At 46.6% G+C, this 16,545-nt stretch overlaps 1 protein-coding gene across 2 annotated transcripts in view; it reads right to left on the reverse strand.

The window, feature by feature from the left end:
• gsk3ba (glycogen synthase kinase 3 beta, genome duplicate a) overlaps positions 1-16,545 on the reverse strand; it is an 18,516-nt gene continuing 1,971 nt past the window's right edge. Inside the window, exons 2-11 of one of the 2 annotated variants that reach the window (XM_084689701.1) lie at positions 13,150-13,343; positions 9,367-9,450; positions 6,435-6,545; positions 6,177-6,307; positions 5,943-6,049; positions 5,626-5,723; positions 5,278-5,373; positions 3,900-4,086; positions 3,309-3,407; positions 1-3,087 (exon numbers count right to left, since the gene is read on the reverse strand). In XM_084689701.1, coding sequence (XP_084545827.1) covers positions 3,020-3,087; positions 3,309-3,407; positions 3,900-4,086; positions 5,278-5,373; positions 5,626-5,723; positions 5,943-6,049; positions 6,177-6,307; positions 6,435-6,545; positions 9,367-9,450; positions 13,150-13,343 — 1,175 coding nt within the window. In that variant the 3' untranslated portion in view covers positions 1-3,019. Of the gene's footprint in view, positions 3,088-3,308; positions 3,408-3,899; positions 4,087-5,265; positions 5,374-5,625; positions 5,724-5,942; positions 6,050-6,176; positions 6,308-6,434; positions 6,546-9,366; positions 9,451-13,149; positions 13,344-16,545 lie in introns of both variants that reach the window. The other variant, XM_084689700.1, reaches the window with a different exon arrangement.

Below are 16,545 nucleotides of genomic sequence, written 5' to 3' on the forward strand. Positions count from 1 at the left end.
TTTTGTATCATTTCCAGGCTATCCTACTCTTTATTTAATGCAAATTACAGTACCAGGAAACTATTCCTCAGAGCACGCAGGGCAGGGGGAATATTTACACAGGCGCACATTTAGCATACCTTCACAGATCAAAACAAAAAGGAAAAACAAAAAAAACATCTCAAATGAAATAAAAATGTCAGTCACAAACAGAGGCATTCAAGTAGTAGTATTGTTATACAGGTTGTTTTTGTAGTTTTTTTTTTTTTTTTTTACTCTTTAAACCCAGATAGCATATTTTTCTGCAACAAGAGTGTGTGCGCTGTAATACAATATGTAGCCCACTATCCTGGCTTGTCTTTTTTGGTGACCTTTGTGGTGTATTTTTTTCTTCATGGTTCACTCCTAAACTGGAGTTGAAGAGGGGGGGGGGGGGGAGTAGCCCAGTGGTTACAGGCTTAGTGGTGGTGTTGGAGAGAGATAAAGAAAGCAACATGTTCATGGATGCCAAAAATTACAGCAAGCAGGACAAGAAAAGCTATGAGACCAACCCCCCTTTAGGTGCTACTAACCAACCCTCCCATCGCAGATGGGTGTGTGTGTGGGGGGGGAGGGGTAGTGAGCCTGAGGTGACAGGCAACAGAATAGAGAATGAGACAGGAAGAGAGACAAAGTGAATGACTGATTCTGAGGATGGCTTCATCACAACATCACAGACTGGTTCTGGTACCACCAGAACCAACCCAGAGAAGAACCAGACATGACCTTCACAACTAGGGCCCTGAATGGAGTCTATCTAACCTGCATGTGACCATTTACTGCTTAATATCAGAGCTGGACCAAAAAGAGTGCATTTGATTTAGTCTGCACAAGTACAATTAGGACAAACCATCAGTCCCAAAAGTGCAAACTTTGGGACATATCAAATGCATCTTGAATACTTCCAAGTGTTTGATGCATGTATTTGACCCCAGCAACGAGTGACACCCCGTGTGGCCCCTCTTCCGACCTGAGACTCTGGTGTGTGTAAGCCAAGATTAAAAACAACTAAAATGAAACACATTCTCTTCAGACTTCTCTTAAAATCAGGTCCATGTCCATATAACTTTTAAGAAAAAACGATGTTACATTGACATTATATTTGCAATAAAAATGTTTACATATAAAGATGGGAAAGGTGGAAACAAGTCATTCAGTACAATATGGGTGGATGATTGATTGTGTGTGTCTGGGGGGGCAGGACTTCCTACAGCACCAAAGAGGGAGTCACGCACAATGAAGTGATGGTTGGGAGGTGGGGGGCCATGGGGTGGGAGGGAACAAGGTAAAGGTGTATGAAAGCAAAGGCACTCCAAACTATAGATACACTATACATGACTAGTTATTGTTACAATAATACAGTTGTCTTCTACTTTCCTGTACAGGTAAGATTGAACTAGATGGCTAGATAAAGCTTGTAATCATCATCATCATCTACAATATCCAATACTAAACATGGTCAGTTTTGCACCCTTTTTTTTCTTTTTTTTTTTTTCTTTCATGTACCCCACCCACCCTCTCCAACCCCATCTTTGTTTTTGCTCATAAACAGTACATGGGTCTGTATATATACATAACTTTAACACAACATGAAAAATAAACAGATACACAAACAAAAACAAAAAAACAACATACAAGTCAGAATTTGGTGAGGAGCATTTAGTCTGTATATACATATTCTGATGTGGTGTTTTTCATATTTTAACATGGTGATTCTTTTCTTAAGGTTGGTCTTGGCAGACTTGAGGAGAGAGCAATAGTAAACATGGTGTCAGCAATCAGGAGAGATCCAGTGCTGATTGGTTGGGAAATTAAGAACTACTGGAAAATCTCCAGAAAAGAGACAAGAGACCTATTCAGAGGGAAGACATACTGCGGACATCCTGCAAGGGTCATAGAGAGACTGAGAAGGGGGGGGGAAGGGGGAGTGACAAAAAAAGAGAGATCTACAGCAGGAACAGAAATGAAAGAGATAAACCACACTACCTCCTCTGACATTGGCTTTAGACAGCAGCAAATATTGCCACTGGTCCACCACATATTCTGTGTGAGCTCACGGCTATGAATTCTGAACCACGGAAGTATAATATACATATCTATATATACTTTTGTACATAAGGAAAAGCAATATATAAACTGTGTTTGTATGTGTGTATGCGCTGTATGTATATACAGCATATATAATACAAGCACACAGATCCAGTGCACTGATATGGCACATATCCATCCACAATTTGCCCAGAAAAAAAAGAAAAGAAAAAAAACAAATATATATATATAGGAAAATAAAACCAGAGTAGAATAAAACCAGCTCAGCTCTAACCGTTTAAAACAACCCCAGGCAAAGTTCTGACTAAGTCCAAATCCTCGGCTGAGACCGGACTGCTTCTTTCCACAATTATCAGGACCATCATGCATCTGTCCGTGTGTGTGCGTGAGTGTATGTGAGCGTCATGCCTAGTCAGCAGAGCTGGAGGTCGATGCGGGGGTCAGGGGTGAGGGGTAACCCTAGGCGATCCTACCCATACTCAGGCCATGCACTATAGGAGGAGCCAGGGTAACCCCATGACCAAGGTGCTGGGTTCATGTAGACTGGAGAGGAATAACTCATTTGGAAAGCGGGGAGAGGGGGGGGGGGGGGGTAAAAGAGTTCAGCTCTAGGACATCTATACAGATTGTCCTTTTAGAAACATTAGCAGGCTAGTACTGTATTATTGTGTACATAACATTGTACATTAATAATGAGTACAGGAAGCAGCCTCTTTCCTCCCTCCCTCCCTCCCAGCAGACATACATCAAAGGTGAGGGGGGGAGGGAGGGGCAGCACAGGAGAACAGACTGGGAGTGGGGGGAGGGGCGGCTCAGTCTGACGGGTATTTGTAGTTCATTGCTTGGTTGGTTGATGTAGTCAGGCTTAGCATGGTGCCCGCACAGCCATTTTGATTTCTACACTGCCGGACACGCCCCCCTGGCCAGAGCAATGGGAGGGGACTAGGGTGGTTCAGGAGGTGGAGTTGGAGGCAGAGGCTGAGGCGGTAGTGGTGGGGCCTCGCTCTGTGCTGTTACCATCTGCAGGGGGAGAAGGGAGAAGACGTCAGGATACTGCACACATGCAAACTCACACCTCACCACACCTCTAAGGGTTAGTGTTGTGAGAACTTTAATGAACAAAGCATATGTCGCTCAATAAAAAGGTTTGTACCCTATAGATTGAGGGAGAGAGACAGAGAAAGACAGAGAGTGAGAGAGGGCATATCATAACAAGAAAGAGGAGGCTGAGATGTTCTGACCTGTGGTGGCAGAGGCATTGGTTGGCGTGGAGGCGGCACCCTGACTGCGAGCGTGGGCGGGGATCAGAATGGAGGCCAGGGAGGGATTACTGGACAGTTCTGAGATGGAGACGAACCAAAACAGATCGGATCAGATTAAGGCAAGACCAGGTAAACACATCAAACCCACCCTCAGGTGAATGAAGGCGATTACTACGCATCATTGGCTCCTGTCACACAGCAGACTTGAGACACATCAGATTACATATGGACAACAGGCACCTGTCTGGCACATGGGTCAGCAACAGGTCCTACGGATGACAGAGAACGAAAGGAGGGAAAATACAGAGAGAAAGAGAGAGTGTTAGAGAGAGAGAGAGAGAGAGAGAGAGAGAGAGAAAGAGAGAGTGTTAGAGAGTGTTAGAGAGAGAGTGTTAGAGAGAGAGAGAGAGAGAGAGAGAGAGAGAGAGTGAGAGTGAGAGTGAGAGTGAGAGTGAGAGTGAGAGTGAGAGTGAGAGTGAGAGTGAGAGTGAGAGTGAGAGAGAGAGACAGATCCTCAAGCGCGAGGACGAGATGGAAATGGTAGAGAGCATGAGTGAAGCAGCTCCGTACCCTGGGTGGTGAAGTTGAAGAGGGAGGGTTTCTCTCTCCCGTTGGGCAGTTTGATGCTCGGGTCCCTCAGCTCATCGAAGAACGAGTGGGCGCAGGCCTCCAGGGGTGTGAGGCGAGCCGTGGGCGTGTACTCTAGCAGACGAGAACACAGCGCAATAGCCTCGGGGGGCGTGCGTGGTCGGAACACCTGGCAGTAAATCGCACTGAGTCACGTGGGGGGGGTACAAGAACCAGCTAGCCAATCAACGATTGTATTGCAATAAGGGTGAAAGAAGCCACATGCTTCAGCCTCTCATTGGTTCAAATGGAGATGCTAATGTTTTGCATGTATTGAGGCCCGTGAAAGTGTGCATGCTGTGTAGCTGGGTAAGGTAAAGAAACAGTTCACCCCAAAATAAAAGAATCTTATTCAATTTTCCTTTCTGGACGCACGATTCCTTCTATGCATTGATACGGTTGGATGATGCAGTTAGACAGACATAGTTCCAACATGAAACTGCTCACCACGAGGTCTGTGGATTATTATCTTGAGTAAACAGCTCAATAATTCTGGAAATTCATTGCTATTTATTTTCATTGGCGCTTTGAGTGCCACAAGACTTTCCCAATCTAGTTCCATTATTATTATTAATATTATTATTATTATATTTGAGAGAAGGCAGCCATCTCAACGGCCAATATCTCCAAAACTCGACAACTCACTTCAAAACCATCCAGATTGATAAATAGCACTACAAGGTAGAAGGAAAAAATATTGATTCTGGAGCAAACTGTCCCTTTGACCATGAATGATAACTAGTCAGTATAGGTCATCTATCTGCCATTATGTTGATCTCAAACAGGCGTATTTTTGGGGGGATAATTCAATCCGCAGTACGTGTCTGGTTCGACCAACCCCGCTGCAGGGTCGGTTGCTTGGCAAACCGAATGCCCAAGTGGCTGCAGTTGCATGCATCCACCGCTAGAGGGAAGCTAAGGTAATACAACAAGGCATTCTCATTGGCTAGTGACGATATCCAATGGCGTTGCATTTGGAGAGGGGGCAGGAAGCTACAGACAGTGCTCCTTGGGCACAGTACTTGGGCACTTTCCCTGTATGAATTCTCCGAAAGTTCATACCCAACTCTCTGACGGGATAGGTGAAAACATTGAATTTACAAATTCGATACATATCAGACACATAGCTGGTGATAAACTGGACCCAGACACTGACGATGATGATGGGGATGACTTATGATGATGAGGATCGTTATGGTAGGGACGAATAGGCATGCATGTACGCATGTGTGATTCACTAGACAGGTGGATGGAGCGAAGGGTGGGTATGCTGGGGGAGGGGTGAAGAGTAGTAAAAGTGTTCCTGTACCTGTTGACTCACCTTAGTCCAAGGGTGTGCCTTAATCTGGGGGAATTTGAACTCGGTATAGTTAGGGTTCATCTCCCTAATCTGCTCTCTGGTGGGAGTTCCTAGAACCTGAAGAGGAGGAGAGGAAGGGGTGGGGACCAAAACAGTAGAGGGTCAATGAAAGGATAAAAAGGGGGAACAAAAAGAAGGAAAGAATCGAGGAGTGAAGAGAACAAGGAGGTCAAAGGGGAAGGAACAAGAGAGATGGATATCGAAATACAGAACAAGAACGAAAGAAAAGGAGGCATTTGGTGTCATTGCTAGAGATACCATAAATACATATACAGTATATTCTGTGCAACAAACACATATATTTTATACCTTTATAATCTCAACCAACTGATCCACTCCACTGTCACCAGGGAATATTGGTTGCCCAAGCAAGAGCTCTGCTAGTACACAGCCAGCAGACCACACATCTGCAGAAGTCGGAGGAGTATAGACAGGAAGAGAAAATCAGCACATCAAAAGGGCAGGGTATCAACAAGAGACGTAGCAAAAAGCTACTGTGCTACTGACAGTAGCTCACTTAACAACTCATTAGTACCAAAAGCAATTTCTGAAAGATGATTACGAATGAGTCACAGATGTTCCTCATTGAACCCAAGAGCAGCAACGGTCCATTATAATGAGGTTACCTATACTGGACGTATAGTCAGTGGCTCCAAAGATGAGTTCTGGAGCTCTGTAGTAGCGGGAACAGATGTAGGAGACATTGGGCTCTCCGCGAACCAGCTGCTTGGCACTGTTATACACACACACAAACACTTTGCAGTCAGTAACAAACTTGTTTTTATCATAGACATAATCTACCTCATGATCTTTTGAATTCTTCTCAATCTTCATCGTCCTCATCATCCGGCCCGTCTCACCTGCCAAAGTCACAGAGTTTGAGGACGGCAGTCTCTGGGTCCAGCAGTAGGTTCTGAGGCTTGATGTCCCGATGGCAGATCCCAAATGAGTGGATGTAAGCCAGGCTACGGAACAACTGGTACATATACAGCTACACACACACAGAGGAAAAAGGACCTGTGGTCTAAATCTTACAAGACACACCGCAATCTCAAAACACACCACAATCTTAAAACAATCCCACAACCCTCAGTTCTCTCCACCACAGTGTTGCCTACCTTGACGAATACCATAGGCAGAGTTTGCTTGGCTCGGCTGTAGTGCCGGGCCACTCTGTAGACAGTCTCAGGGACATAGTCCAGGACCAGGTTAAGATATACCTCATCCTTCTGTAGGGGAGAGAGGAGGTTAGATGCAAGACACACACATACAGTCCCGGCCTTACAGACCCGAGACAAACAGCCCAATGTTTTGGTGTTCTTAGTGACAGATCAGTACGGCATGCAGTCACTCCAGAATAATCTGTCCATCTGCCTCATCTTCACCCTTTCTGTCTGCGTCATACATTTCCACTATAGTGTGCTCTGACACACGTTGCCACGGTGATGTAAGAGCAACAGCCTGTTTGCATGATGATGTCACCATGGCTGCTAACTGCAGACCATTGTGTAGTGTTTCCCCTCAAGACAGGAAATGCATCATTGGTTATAGCTATCATACAGTCGCAGACAGTGAGGTCATTTCCTTCTTAATGTATTCTGGGCCTTGGTGACGCAAAGAATATTCACAAAATATTCAACAGACTTGTATCACCCTTGGCACATCCCACTCTACCCTCACAGGGGTGGAGGTCACACAAATGACACCCGTTTCTCCTTTCCTTTCATCCACATCCTCCTCTCCAACTCTACACGCACAATGTTGATCTCATCTGTAGGAATATGAGCTAGCATAGTAGTTTGTGGCAATGTGAACTCATGGTAGTGGTTTCAAGTGATGTGAGCTAGCATCGTAGATGCTAGCTCACAGAGCTAGTAGTGCATCGCGAGTAGAGCATCGCATATCATCGATATGATCCACAAGAATGATTACAGGCTACCCTCAGTATGGTGGCACACACACACACACACACACACACGCACGTTCCCGTCTCTGTCTGACATCTGACAGCCAGTAGTGTCTCCTGATGCTTGTTCCACATGGATAACATTATTATCGGTGGGGGAGACTCTATACGATACTTTCTACTACTGTAGCTCCAAGGCTATATTTAGCCTAGCAACAGCAATGACTCACTTCCTGCCTGTCTAGAGAGGCACTTCCTCAGCTCAGTCCCAGCTGGTTGCCCAGGCAGAGGCCTGATTGCCTTCTAACCGCCTCCCAGTCGGATCCTAAAACATCGACCGACACACCATTCGCACCTACGTGAGCAACTACCGGGGCACTATGCTCTCCGTGTGTGAGTACTCCAGCTTAACTGTCAAGTGTTCACAGTGCGCCCTGTCAGATTAAGTGTGTCTCTGTGATGTATTTAACTACTAGAAGTGGCGTGTGTGGATGTGTTGGTTTGCATACGCGTCGCGTCTTGCGGAGAAGTGAGTCATGTGTTTCTAGCTGGCCCTCTGGGTCCAATGGTGCACTCGAATTCTGCAAGTTACTAGCCAAGTCACCACTTAACTTAATACACACAAACATGCACATGCACACACACACACACACACACACACACACACACACTACTCGACATAATATGGACATAGCCAATGTGTACACGTGTGTGTATGAATGCATCCATGTCAGTATGTGTGTACATGATATACACACATACAGTACTTATACAGTACTTATTATATGTCTCTCTTACATGCACTTGCACACCCACACACACACACACACACACACACACACACACACACACACACACACACATTCTTTCTGTATGTCGCACATCCATACTGGTTATAGAGCACACCTCAGTGTGTAAAACATGCTGCCATGGTTCATTGTCACAGCCATGTAAAGGTCAGTCTGGCACTGATTCTCTCAAGGCTGCCAACTGCACACGAGGCATGGCTTAGACAAGGGGCCGACAAGGGGCCTTACAATCACTGATAGTGTGTCCAAGGCTTTAGGGAGTGTGTGTGTGCTTGTGTGTGTCTCAGTAGCACGCTATTTGATCTGCGTTGTGTAAGTGGGTGAAGAGTGAACAGAACTCCTGGGCAGTCCAGATTCCAGTGATTGTGTAAGCTCTGGCACTAGCAGTCAACGGGGCTAACATCGTAGTGCTTAGCATGCAAAATGGTGCGAATTGTATTGTGAGAAGTCTAACTTTGCTAACACTGCTAGCAATGCTAAACACGGGTTACCAACTACTTCCCTGCGCTTCCTGACCAGCAGGCTCATTAGCTGCCCCATTCTGCCTATGTACATACACACAAACCAAGGCTTTCACACACAACCCCCCGCCCCCCCACCACCACCACCCACCCACTCCATCTGCCGTCCAGAGATGTCATGGCCATACAAATCACACCATGCCAGGCTCCACAATTGGACTGGGTAGGAGAGTGGACAGAAAGAGGGAGGGGATAAGGACTGGGGGCGGGTAAAGAAGAGAGTTACCATGGGAACAAGGACAGAAGGGGAAAGAAGAATGAGAGCGTGTGGGGGAGGGGGGGGGGGGGGAGCACGGAAGGAGTGAGAGGGAGGGACGGAGGGTGAAGCACGCCTGTAACTCTAACTCGTTCTCTGGTGTCCCTACTGGGCTACTATGCTGAGCACGCTAGCGCACTGACCAAAAGTCAGCGAGCAGCACGTGGTGGTGGTGTGGTGGGAGGTTAAGGAATGACGGTCACATCTAAAATTAGCAGGTGCCCTTTGGTTGGGGCAACCCCCCCCCCGTCCTCAATCTCCCCACCCGGTCTCCCCTGCCATTCCTCGGACTGTGTGTGTGTGTGTGTGTGTGTGTGTTGGGGGAGATTTTCATAACTGCCGAGTCATGGACCTGACGCCATGTGTATGCGTGTTTGTTGGATACAAAGCTTGTTTTCTGATGTTCAGAGTTAAACATGGTTTTAACCCTTCATATGTAACAAACCCAGTCTTCAAGGCCAAATGGTGCTGGTCCTAAATTTAAACAGACAGACAGCCGGCGACGCAGACAGAAAGACAGACGGACAGACAGACAAAGGAACAGTGTGATGGACGCACCTTGTCTCCACTAGAGTAGAAGAAGTAGCGCAGTCGAACGATGTTGCAGTGGTCCAACTTCCTCATAATCTGGAGCTCACGGTTCTGAGAGACAAAGAGAGAGAGAGAGAGAGAGAGAGAGAGAGAGAGAGAGAGAGAGAGAGAGAGAGAGAGAGAGAGAGAAAGAGAGAGAAGCAGGAGGGAGAGTGAGGGAGAGACAGAGAGACCAAGAAGGAAATAAATTAGCATAGGAACTTGCTTAAAGGGTGAATCAAAGAGCATCTCTGTGGCTAGATTCTTACAGTACAACAAACAGCAAAACTCAAAGAACTGCTTCTGGACAGTTTCTAGGCGCACAACCCCCACACTCACACAATGGATATTTTAAGTGTATGAATATGAAAATAAATGTCTCCAGCACTATGAGTTTGCGTGTGTGTGTCTGTGTCAGTTACTGTAATGTGGTGTTGCACAGTGTGGGTATACTTAATATTCCTCGGAAGGACATCAAATTCCAATATTAGATACATCTTGAACTGCTTCGTTCCACCAGCTCTCCATGTCCCTCTGTCTTCCCACAAGACCGTCAACCCTTCTCATGCCCTAACCCAACACTGGTTCTGTTGGGAGTGATTATGTAACGTTCTGAACACACAAGCCGCCCAAAACAGTCTGTCATTTTCTGCCAATACAACTGTGTCACAGACACAGAATGAGAAAACTGTTACACTGTGAGGACTAGAGTTAGTGTAACACCAGGAACCTGGCTAGATCAGGCAGAGAGAAAAAAATATAGGAGGGAGGGAAGGAGGGTGAGAGAGACAGTGAGAGCGAGCGAGAGAGAGAGAGAGAGAGCGAGCGAGCGAGCGAGAGAGAGAGCGAGAGAGAGTGAGAGAGAAAGAGAGAGAGAGAGAGAGAGAGAGAGAGAGAGAGAGAGAGAGAGAGAGAGAGAGAGAGAGAGAGAGAGAGAGAGAGAGAGAGAGAGAGAGAGAGAGAGAGAGAGAGAGAGAGAGAGAGAGAGAGAGAGAGAGAGAGAGAGAGAGAGAGAGAGAGAGAGAGAGAGAGAGAGAGAAAGAAAGAAAGAAAGAAAGAAAGAAAGAAAGAGTGCACAAGGGGGCTTCATGATCGACTAGGAATCAGAACTGAAAGTACATCGCTTCATTAGCGTTTAATCCCTTTGATGAAAACATTTGTACAATGTCTGTCCACGGAGAGAGACGTCATCATCCTGCCAGCAGCAGAGTCAGGTTACGACGAGTTTACTGACCCAGAGCACACACAGAAAAAAAGCAAGAAAAGCACACATACAAACATTCAATCACACTTCCTCGTATTACTCAGTCCTTAGTCAACCTCTGTCTTCTTCTGCCCCTCAACATCCTGTCACTCAGCCCGCCCACCCAACCACCCACACCCAACCCTCCCTTCCCTTATCCCATACCAGTGACATCATCCTCGTCTGGTTTGGTTTCCTGGTCACCGGACCAGCATGCAGTGTGGTGCAGGGTATGGCCAGGAAAGGCCAAGCCCTCTATTACCCAGGATGGATGAGATAGAGAGGGTGTGTAAAATACCCCTTTAAGCCAGCAGCGCAAGAAGTCGCAGAACCGAACACGACATCCGTGTAAGACGGAGTGCTGGCATGGTGGGGCTACACACGCTAGATGCCGATGTCACACCTCTGATTCCGGAACGCCGGCATGCTGTCTAAAAGCACACACACACACGAGGCGGCATCATGCCGTCTTTGTTTGGTTTAGCATGAACAAGCCACACAGGCACAATGGCGGGTCTTCTTGACGTCAATATTGGGGGATCTCGGTTTAAAAAGGGGGGCTTAAATAGAGGAATCGAGCGTGGGATGGAGAGCGAGACAGAAAGAGGTGGAACAGGGGAAGAGGAAACAAAGTCAAAGTTGTGCTGCTGCCATATGGAGAAGACAAGACAGCATGCAGTCATTTCTGCTGACCTGGCATTCTGCACGCGTCAGCATTCTTAATATAAGCATCTTTAACAGCAGTGTTCAGGTCACCAGCCTGCCTATCTCAATACTTCAACCACACCGTTACATTCTTATTGATTACAGAGGTGTCTCAGAATGATAGCCTGAACCTGGGTCTAGACTGTCCACATGTGGACTGTGCCTACATGTGGAGATGTGCGCACATGTGATCACATCCTATACCTAGTTACATGTCACTTCACTAGTGTACACCTGTTTATGTGCCTGGTTCATTTTGTCATTTTCGTTTATTTTCAATGTTCTGTTTGCACCCATGTTTGTATGTGAACACTTTATAAGCAAGGTATGTGGCAGTCATGTGAGGAGACTCGGCCCCTCGCTCGCTTCATTCTTTGTAACAGCCCGTACAGGGAATGAGAGAGATGTAAAGAGCGAGAAGGAGGGACAAAACGAGAGAGAGAGAGAGAGAGAGAGAGAGAGAGAGAGAGAGAGAGAGAGAGAGAGAGAGAGAGAGAGAGAGAGAGAGAGAGAGAGAGAGAGAGAGAGAGAGAGAGAGAGAGAGAGAGAGAGAGAGAGAGAGAGAGAGAGAGAGAGAGAGAGAGAGAGAGAGAGAGAGAGAGAGAGAGAGAGAGAGAGAGAGAGAGAGAGAGAGAGAGAGAGAGAGAGAGAGAGAGAGAGAGAGAGAGAGAGAGAGAGAGAGAGAGAGAGAGAGAGAGAGAGAGAGAGAGAGAGAGGGGTGTTAGGTATAAGAGAAAGCAGCAGCTAATGAAGGAACACTGGACACAAGTGTGAGAAAAATGCCTGTGTCAAACTGTCTGCTCTGCTGTCGTGTCAACAAGCAAAGCAGCCAAACTACCTCCTGAGGCTGCTGTAGCAGGCTAGCTGAGGGTCTTCTAGCGAAGCAGCTACAGCGGCTACATCCTGCTAGCCTGGTGTTTCCTATGGTACAGTGGTTAGGGTTGCCACAGCTTGGAAGCTACGGCTGCTAGCGGGACCCCCTGATGCTGTTATATAATGACAGTTGCTAGTTAACTTTACCTAGTTCCAGGACAGTGGCATTGAAGCCCGAGGTTGACGAAATAGGTGTTTGACATCTAACCTCGACACCACAGAAGATATCCAGAGATCCAGGAGCTTTATTTTGGCAAGCACGGCTGGCTATGCGAGAAATGAAGATGTCAATGGTAGCAACTCTGAACATGAAACATCATATTTTCCGGGTTTCAGCTTCGAGAGGAAGTGTGAAAGTGTGTGTTTGTACGTGAAGGGCTCTAATGGACCTCAACACACAATGTCACATGCATGACTAGGATTAGAAGAGATGCCACCAACCAAACGTGTTTGCTCTCTTTCTCTCCCTTGCACTGACTGACTGACTGACAGTTCCCCTCTTACCATCTACACACTGCACATTTGATCTGGCTGATTCTCCGACTATTTGGTGTCGATTCAGAAGATAACAGCATTATTTGTCTTCACATTCGTTTCCCTTTCACACAGGCACAATCAAGGGTGTTATGGCATGTGTGCATTTGTTTCTGCTTAACAATCATATACTACTGATGATTATGTAGTAGCACTACTACTCCAAGATCTTAGCTATTACCGATGATCACAGGGTTCATGTCAGAAGATCAAACACCTAGCAGCAGTGTATCCCTCCTGAACCAACACTTCACCGTCTGTACACTTGTGTATGAACATGTTTAGCAGTGTCAGAGTCAACCTGAGTGTCTTTAAAAAATAGTATTTATAGTATGTATAGTACATATACACATTGTATAGGTCTGTGTGTGTGTGTGTGTGTGTGTGTGTGTGTGTACGCCTTGTTTCTCTCTCACCTTGAACCTCTTGTCCTGCAGCACCTTCTTGATGGCGACCAGCTCTCCAGAGTCACACAGCTTGGCCTGGTAGACCACCCCGAAGGAGCCATTCCCAATCACCTTGGTGTCAGTGTAGCTGACCTCCTGGGGCCTGTCCGGACCCTGGCCAGGGGTCGCCACCACCGTGGTCACCTTGCTGCCATCTTTATCTCCTGGGGGGGGGGGGAGACAGAAAGGGAGGAGGTAAGTCTAAAAGGTAGTCTTTTAAAACTCGGGAAATGACCCATCAGTGAAACAGCCAAAGCTCCTAGTATATGACATCACCATTTGTCTCGTGCTGAATCAGCCACAGATTGTTCAACCTGCTTCTGTTTAAGTGAGGTTTGAAACTGTGAGTATCATAAGGTCAAAGTCTGTGTTAGGTCCTTGTTAAAGGATAACCAGATGATCATGTGTGGTGCATGCTAATAGCCCAGAAGTCTGTGTGTGTTTGTGTGTGGGGTCAGTTTAACAGAGAAACTCATCAATCACATCTGTCTTGTACAGTACAGGGCAAAATACACAAATAATGGATCCTATAAAGTAAAGCAATGATGGTTTACAAAATAATTAAATGAAAAGACGACAATGTTCCACTTTTATACTGGTGCACAAATATAGAAAACTGAAAAAAGTATATTTAAGAAAATATGAATGTAAAACATCTTGGGTGACTTTTGCACAGTACTGTACATCACCTGCGGAAAACCCCAAACTTCTTCGTCATCCTCCATATCTCTCTCCCAATTCATCAACTGTCCCTCTATCCCATCTCCATCTCTTCCTATCTTCTCTCTGTCAATCTCTTCCCCTAACCTCAACTCTTTAACTGGGTAAGCAGATTTTCCAGCAGGGGTATTGATTTTAGCACAAAATGTCTGAGTGTGTTTGTACCTTTTGGTACACACACACACACATGCACAAGGACCAGTGTGCGACACACACACACACACACACACACTCAAGTGTTTGGTGTTCAAGTGTCTGGAGTGACCCAGTTGCTCAGATGTGATTATGTGGAGAGAGAGAGAGGTTCCATGTTCACACACAGCAGGATCCCATCCAGGAAAAGGGAGAGGAAGTGAGATTCTTTGTAACAGTGACCAAAATAGGATATAGGGGGGTGGGGAGAGAGAGAAAAAGAGAGGGGGGGGGGGGTGTTGTGGGGCTGAGGGAGAGGAAAGGAACAAATCTTCTGCCCACATACTCCACCAGGACTGAGATGTTGATGCCTCTGTACTGCCACAGACTGTGAGAAACAGACAGAACAGACTACTGGAAGGATGTGATGACACACTCACATACACACTCCATAATGACCCTGTACCGGCTAACAAACACCCAACGACACCATTCTGAGAGTGAGTCCCCCCCAGGCCACAGGGACTGTGTCAGGTCACATGGATAGGCTCTCCATCAGTAAACTACGACACCACCTTTCTGGGCATACGGATACTGATGTCGACACCATCACTTTCTCGCTCACACACACACGCGCAAACACACTAAGGTACTCTCCAACCCCCTCTCTACCACAGTTCCATTCACCATAGCAGGATATGACAGTCTCTGCAGAGCATGACTTCACATTATCTACTTTATTCTCCCTTAAGCACGCACCTACACAAAAACACACTGACGCACGCGGTGGCATTGGGGATGCCTGCGAGGAACAGAGTGCAGTATCTGTGGAAGGTAGACAATCTTAATTGCAATATAGTAGTAGTAGGTTTTTATTTGACGTTCTAAAACGAATGTCGACTAAAACGACGAAAACTGAAGACACACACTAAACTACGGCACTTAAATGAGTGGAATGAGGAATAAGTGGTTGGACCTGATGTTAGTTTCCTCAAGGATCACAATGACTCTCATTGAGACACTTGTTGTACTTGTTGGTTTGTTGTAACCGTCTTAAAATTATAGTACTCACCGTGAGATATATTATTGCTGCTTGCTTTTCCCACAGGTACACTCCTGCACTTTTGAGGTTCTTGCTGTTTAATTGTAACTTGTCTAACTACATGCTCTTATTGTTCTTCCCTTTGGAACTTATTTGGTTTCACAAGTGTATGCTTCGTGTTTGGCTACCCACAATGTTTGGGGCTATCTCGTTGTTATGATCAGTGACCTATGCACTTTTGTAAAACTCTCTTGGAAGTTGCTTTGGATAAAAGTGTCTGTTAAATGCATAAATGTAATGTAAATGTGATGTAAACTACAGCAGACTGTTCCTGTGCTCAGCGACAGGACAGCAATGCTATATTACTGGAACATCCAGTCCCAGGGAGAAATCCAGACAGCGATACAGACGTAAATATAGATAATATCAAGAGGGAGAGAGAAAGTATGTACAGTTAGGTCATTAACCACCAGCTGGCTGTATAAAGCCCCATAACACATATGTAGCCTTCTGAGGTTTGAAACAGGGAAGCCTACCAGCCCTATTTGCTGTCCTGGTGACTCTGGGAATTACCTCAGCTACTGTTTCATGTAGTGACAGCCAGACACAGGAACAGCTGATACCCTGTCTGACAGACACTCCATCTTCCCTCCTTTATCTCTCTCTCTCTTTCTCTGTCTGTGTCTTTTAAAGCCTTGCGAAGCATCTCCCTGTCTCTGTCTGGGCCATTCCTCAGGTTGTTGTTTTCTCTCTCTCTCTCTCTGTATCAAAAAGCCTGTTTAATTAGATCATTTGTTCCCCTCTGCATGGAGAAGGAAAGAAAGAGAGCGGGAGCTTTGAAATGCTAAACAAGCTGCTCATTGTTCTTGGCCAGCTGCCTCATCCCAAAACAAAACCAGGAGAGTGTGTGTGTGTGTGTGTGTATCTGTGTGTGTGTGAGATGGAGGCGGGGAGTGCTTAAGGATAACACGGTGGGGGGGGGGGAGGGAGAAATAGATAGAGGTGGAAACTCACACAGAAACAGGTACCCCGTGGAGACTACAAGCCTGTTGGCAGGGTAGTGGTAGTGCTGGGTCTTTAGCCTCACCCAGCCATCTCCAGCTTCCCCCACAAACCGTTGACTTCCAGCCCCCCAACCTGTCTGTATTACCCCCGTGCCTCAACCAGCTTCCTGTCCCCAACATCCGCTGGGTCTTAGCCTCCTAAATGCCTCTCAAGTATACTCCACCTTTCCACCAAACCCCCTGCATCTCTGCCTCCAGTTCTTTCACCTCCCTCCCCAACCTCCTCTAGCCTCAAACCTGCTCTGCGTGTCCAAGTCCACTCCCACCACCTTAAAGCACCCCTTCATCAAGCAACAACCCTAGCCTCCACTGCCAACCTTTCATCTGCTAGCCTCGCCCCACTAACACACATCAGTATTTATAACCCAGAGAGAGATGGGGGGGGGGGGGGGGGGGGGGGGGGGGTCT

The sequence above is a fragment of the Hypomesus nipponensis genome, chromosome 23 (assembly GCF_054491055.1).
Source record: "Hypomesus nipponensis isolate SF chromosome 23, ASM5449105v1, whole genome shotgun sequence".
In the NCBI taxonomy this organism is placed as follows: domain Eukaryota; kingdom Metazoa; phylum Chordata; class Actinopteri; order Osmeriformes; family Osmeridae; genus Hypomesus; species Hypomesus nipponensis.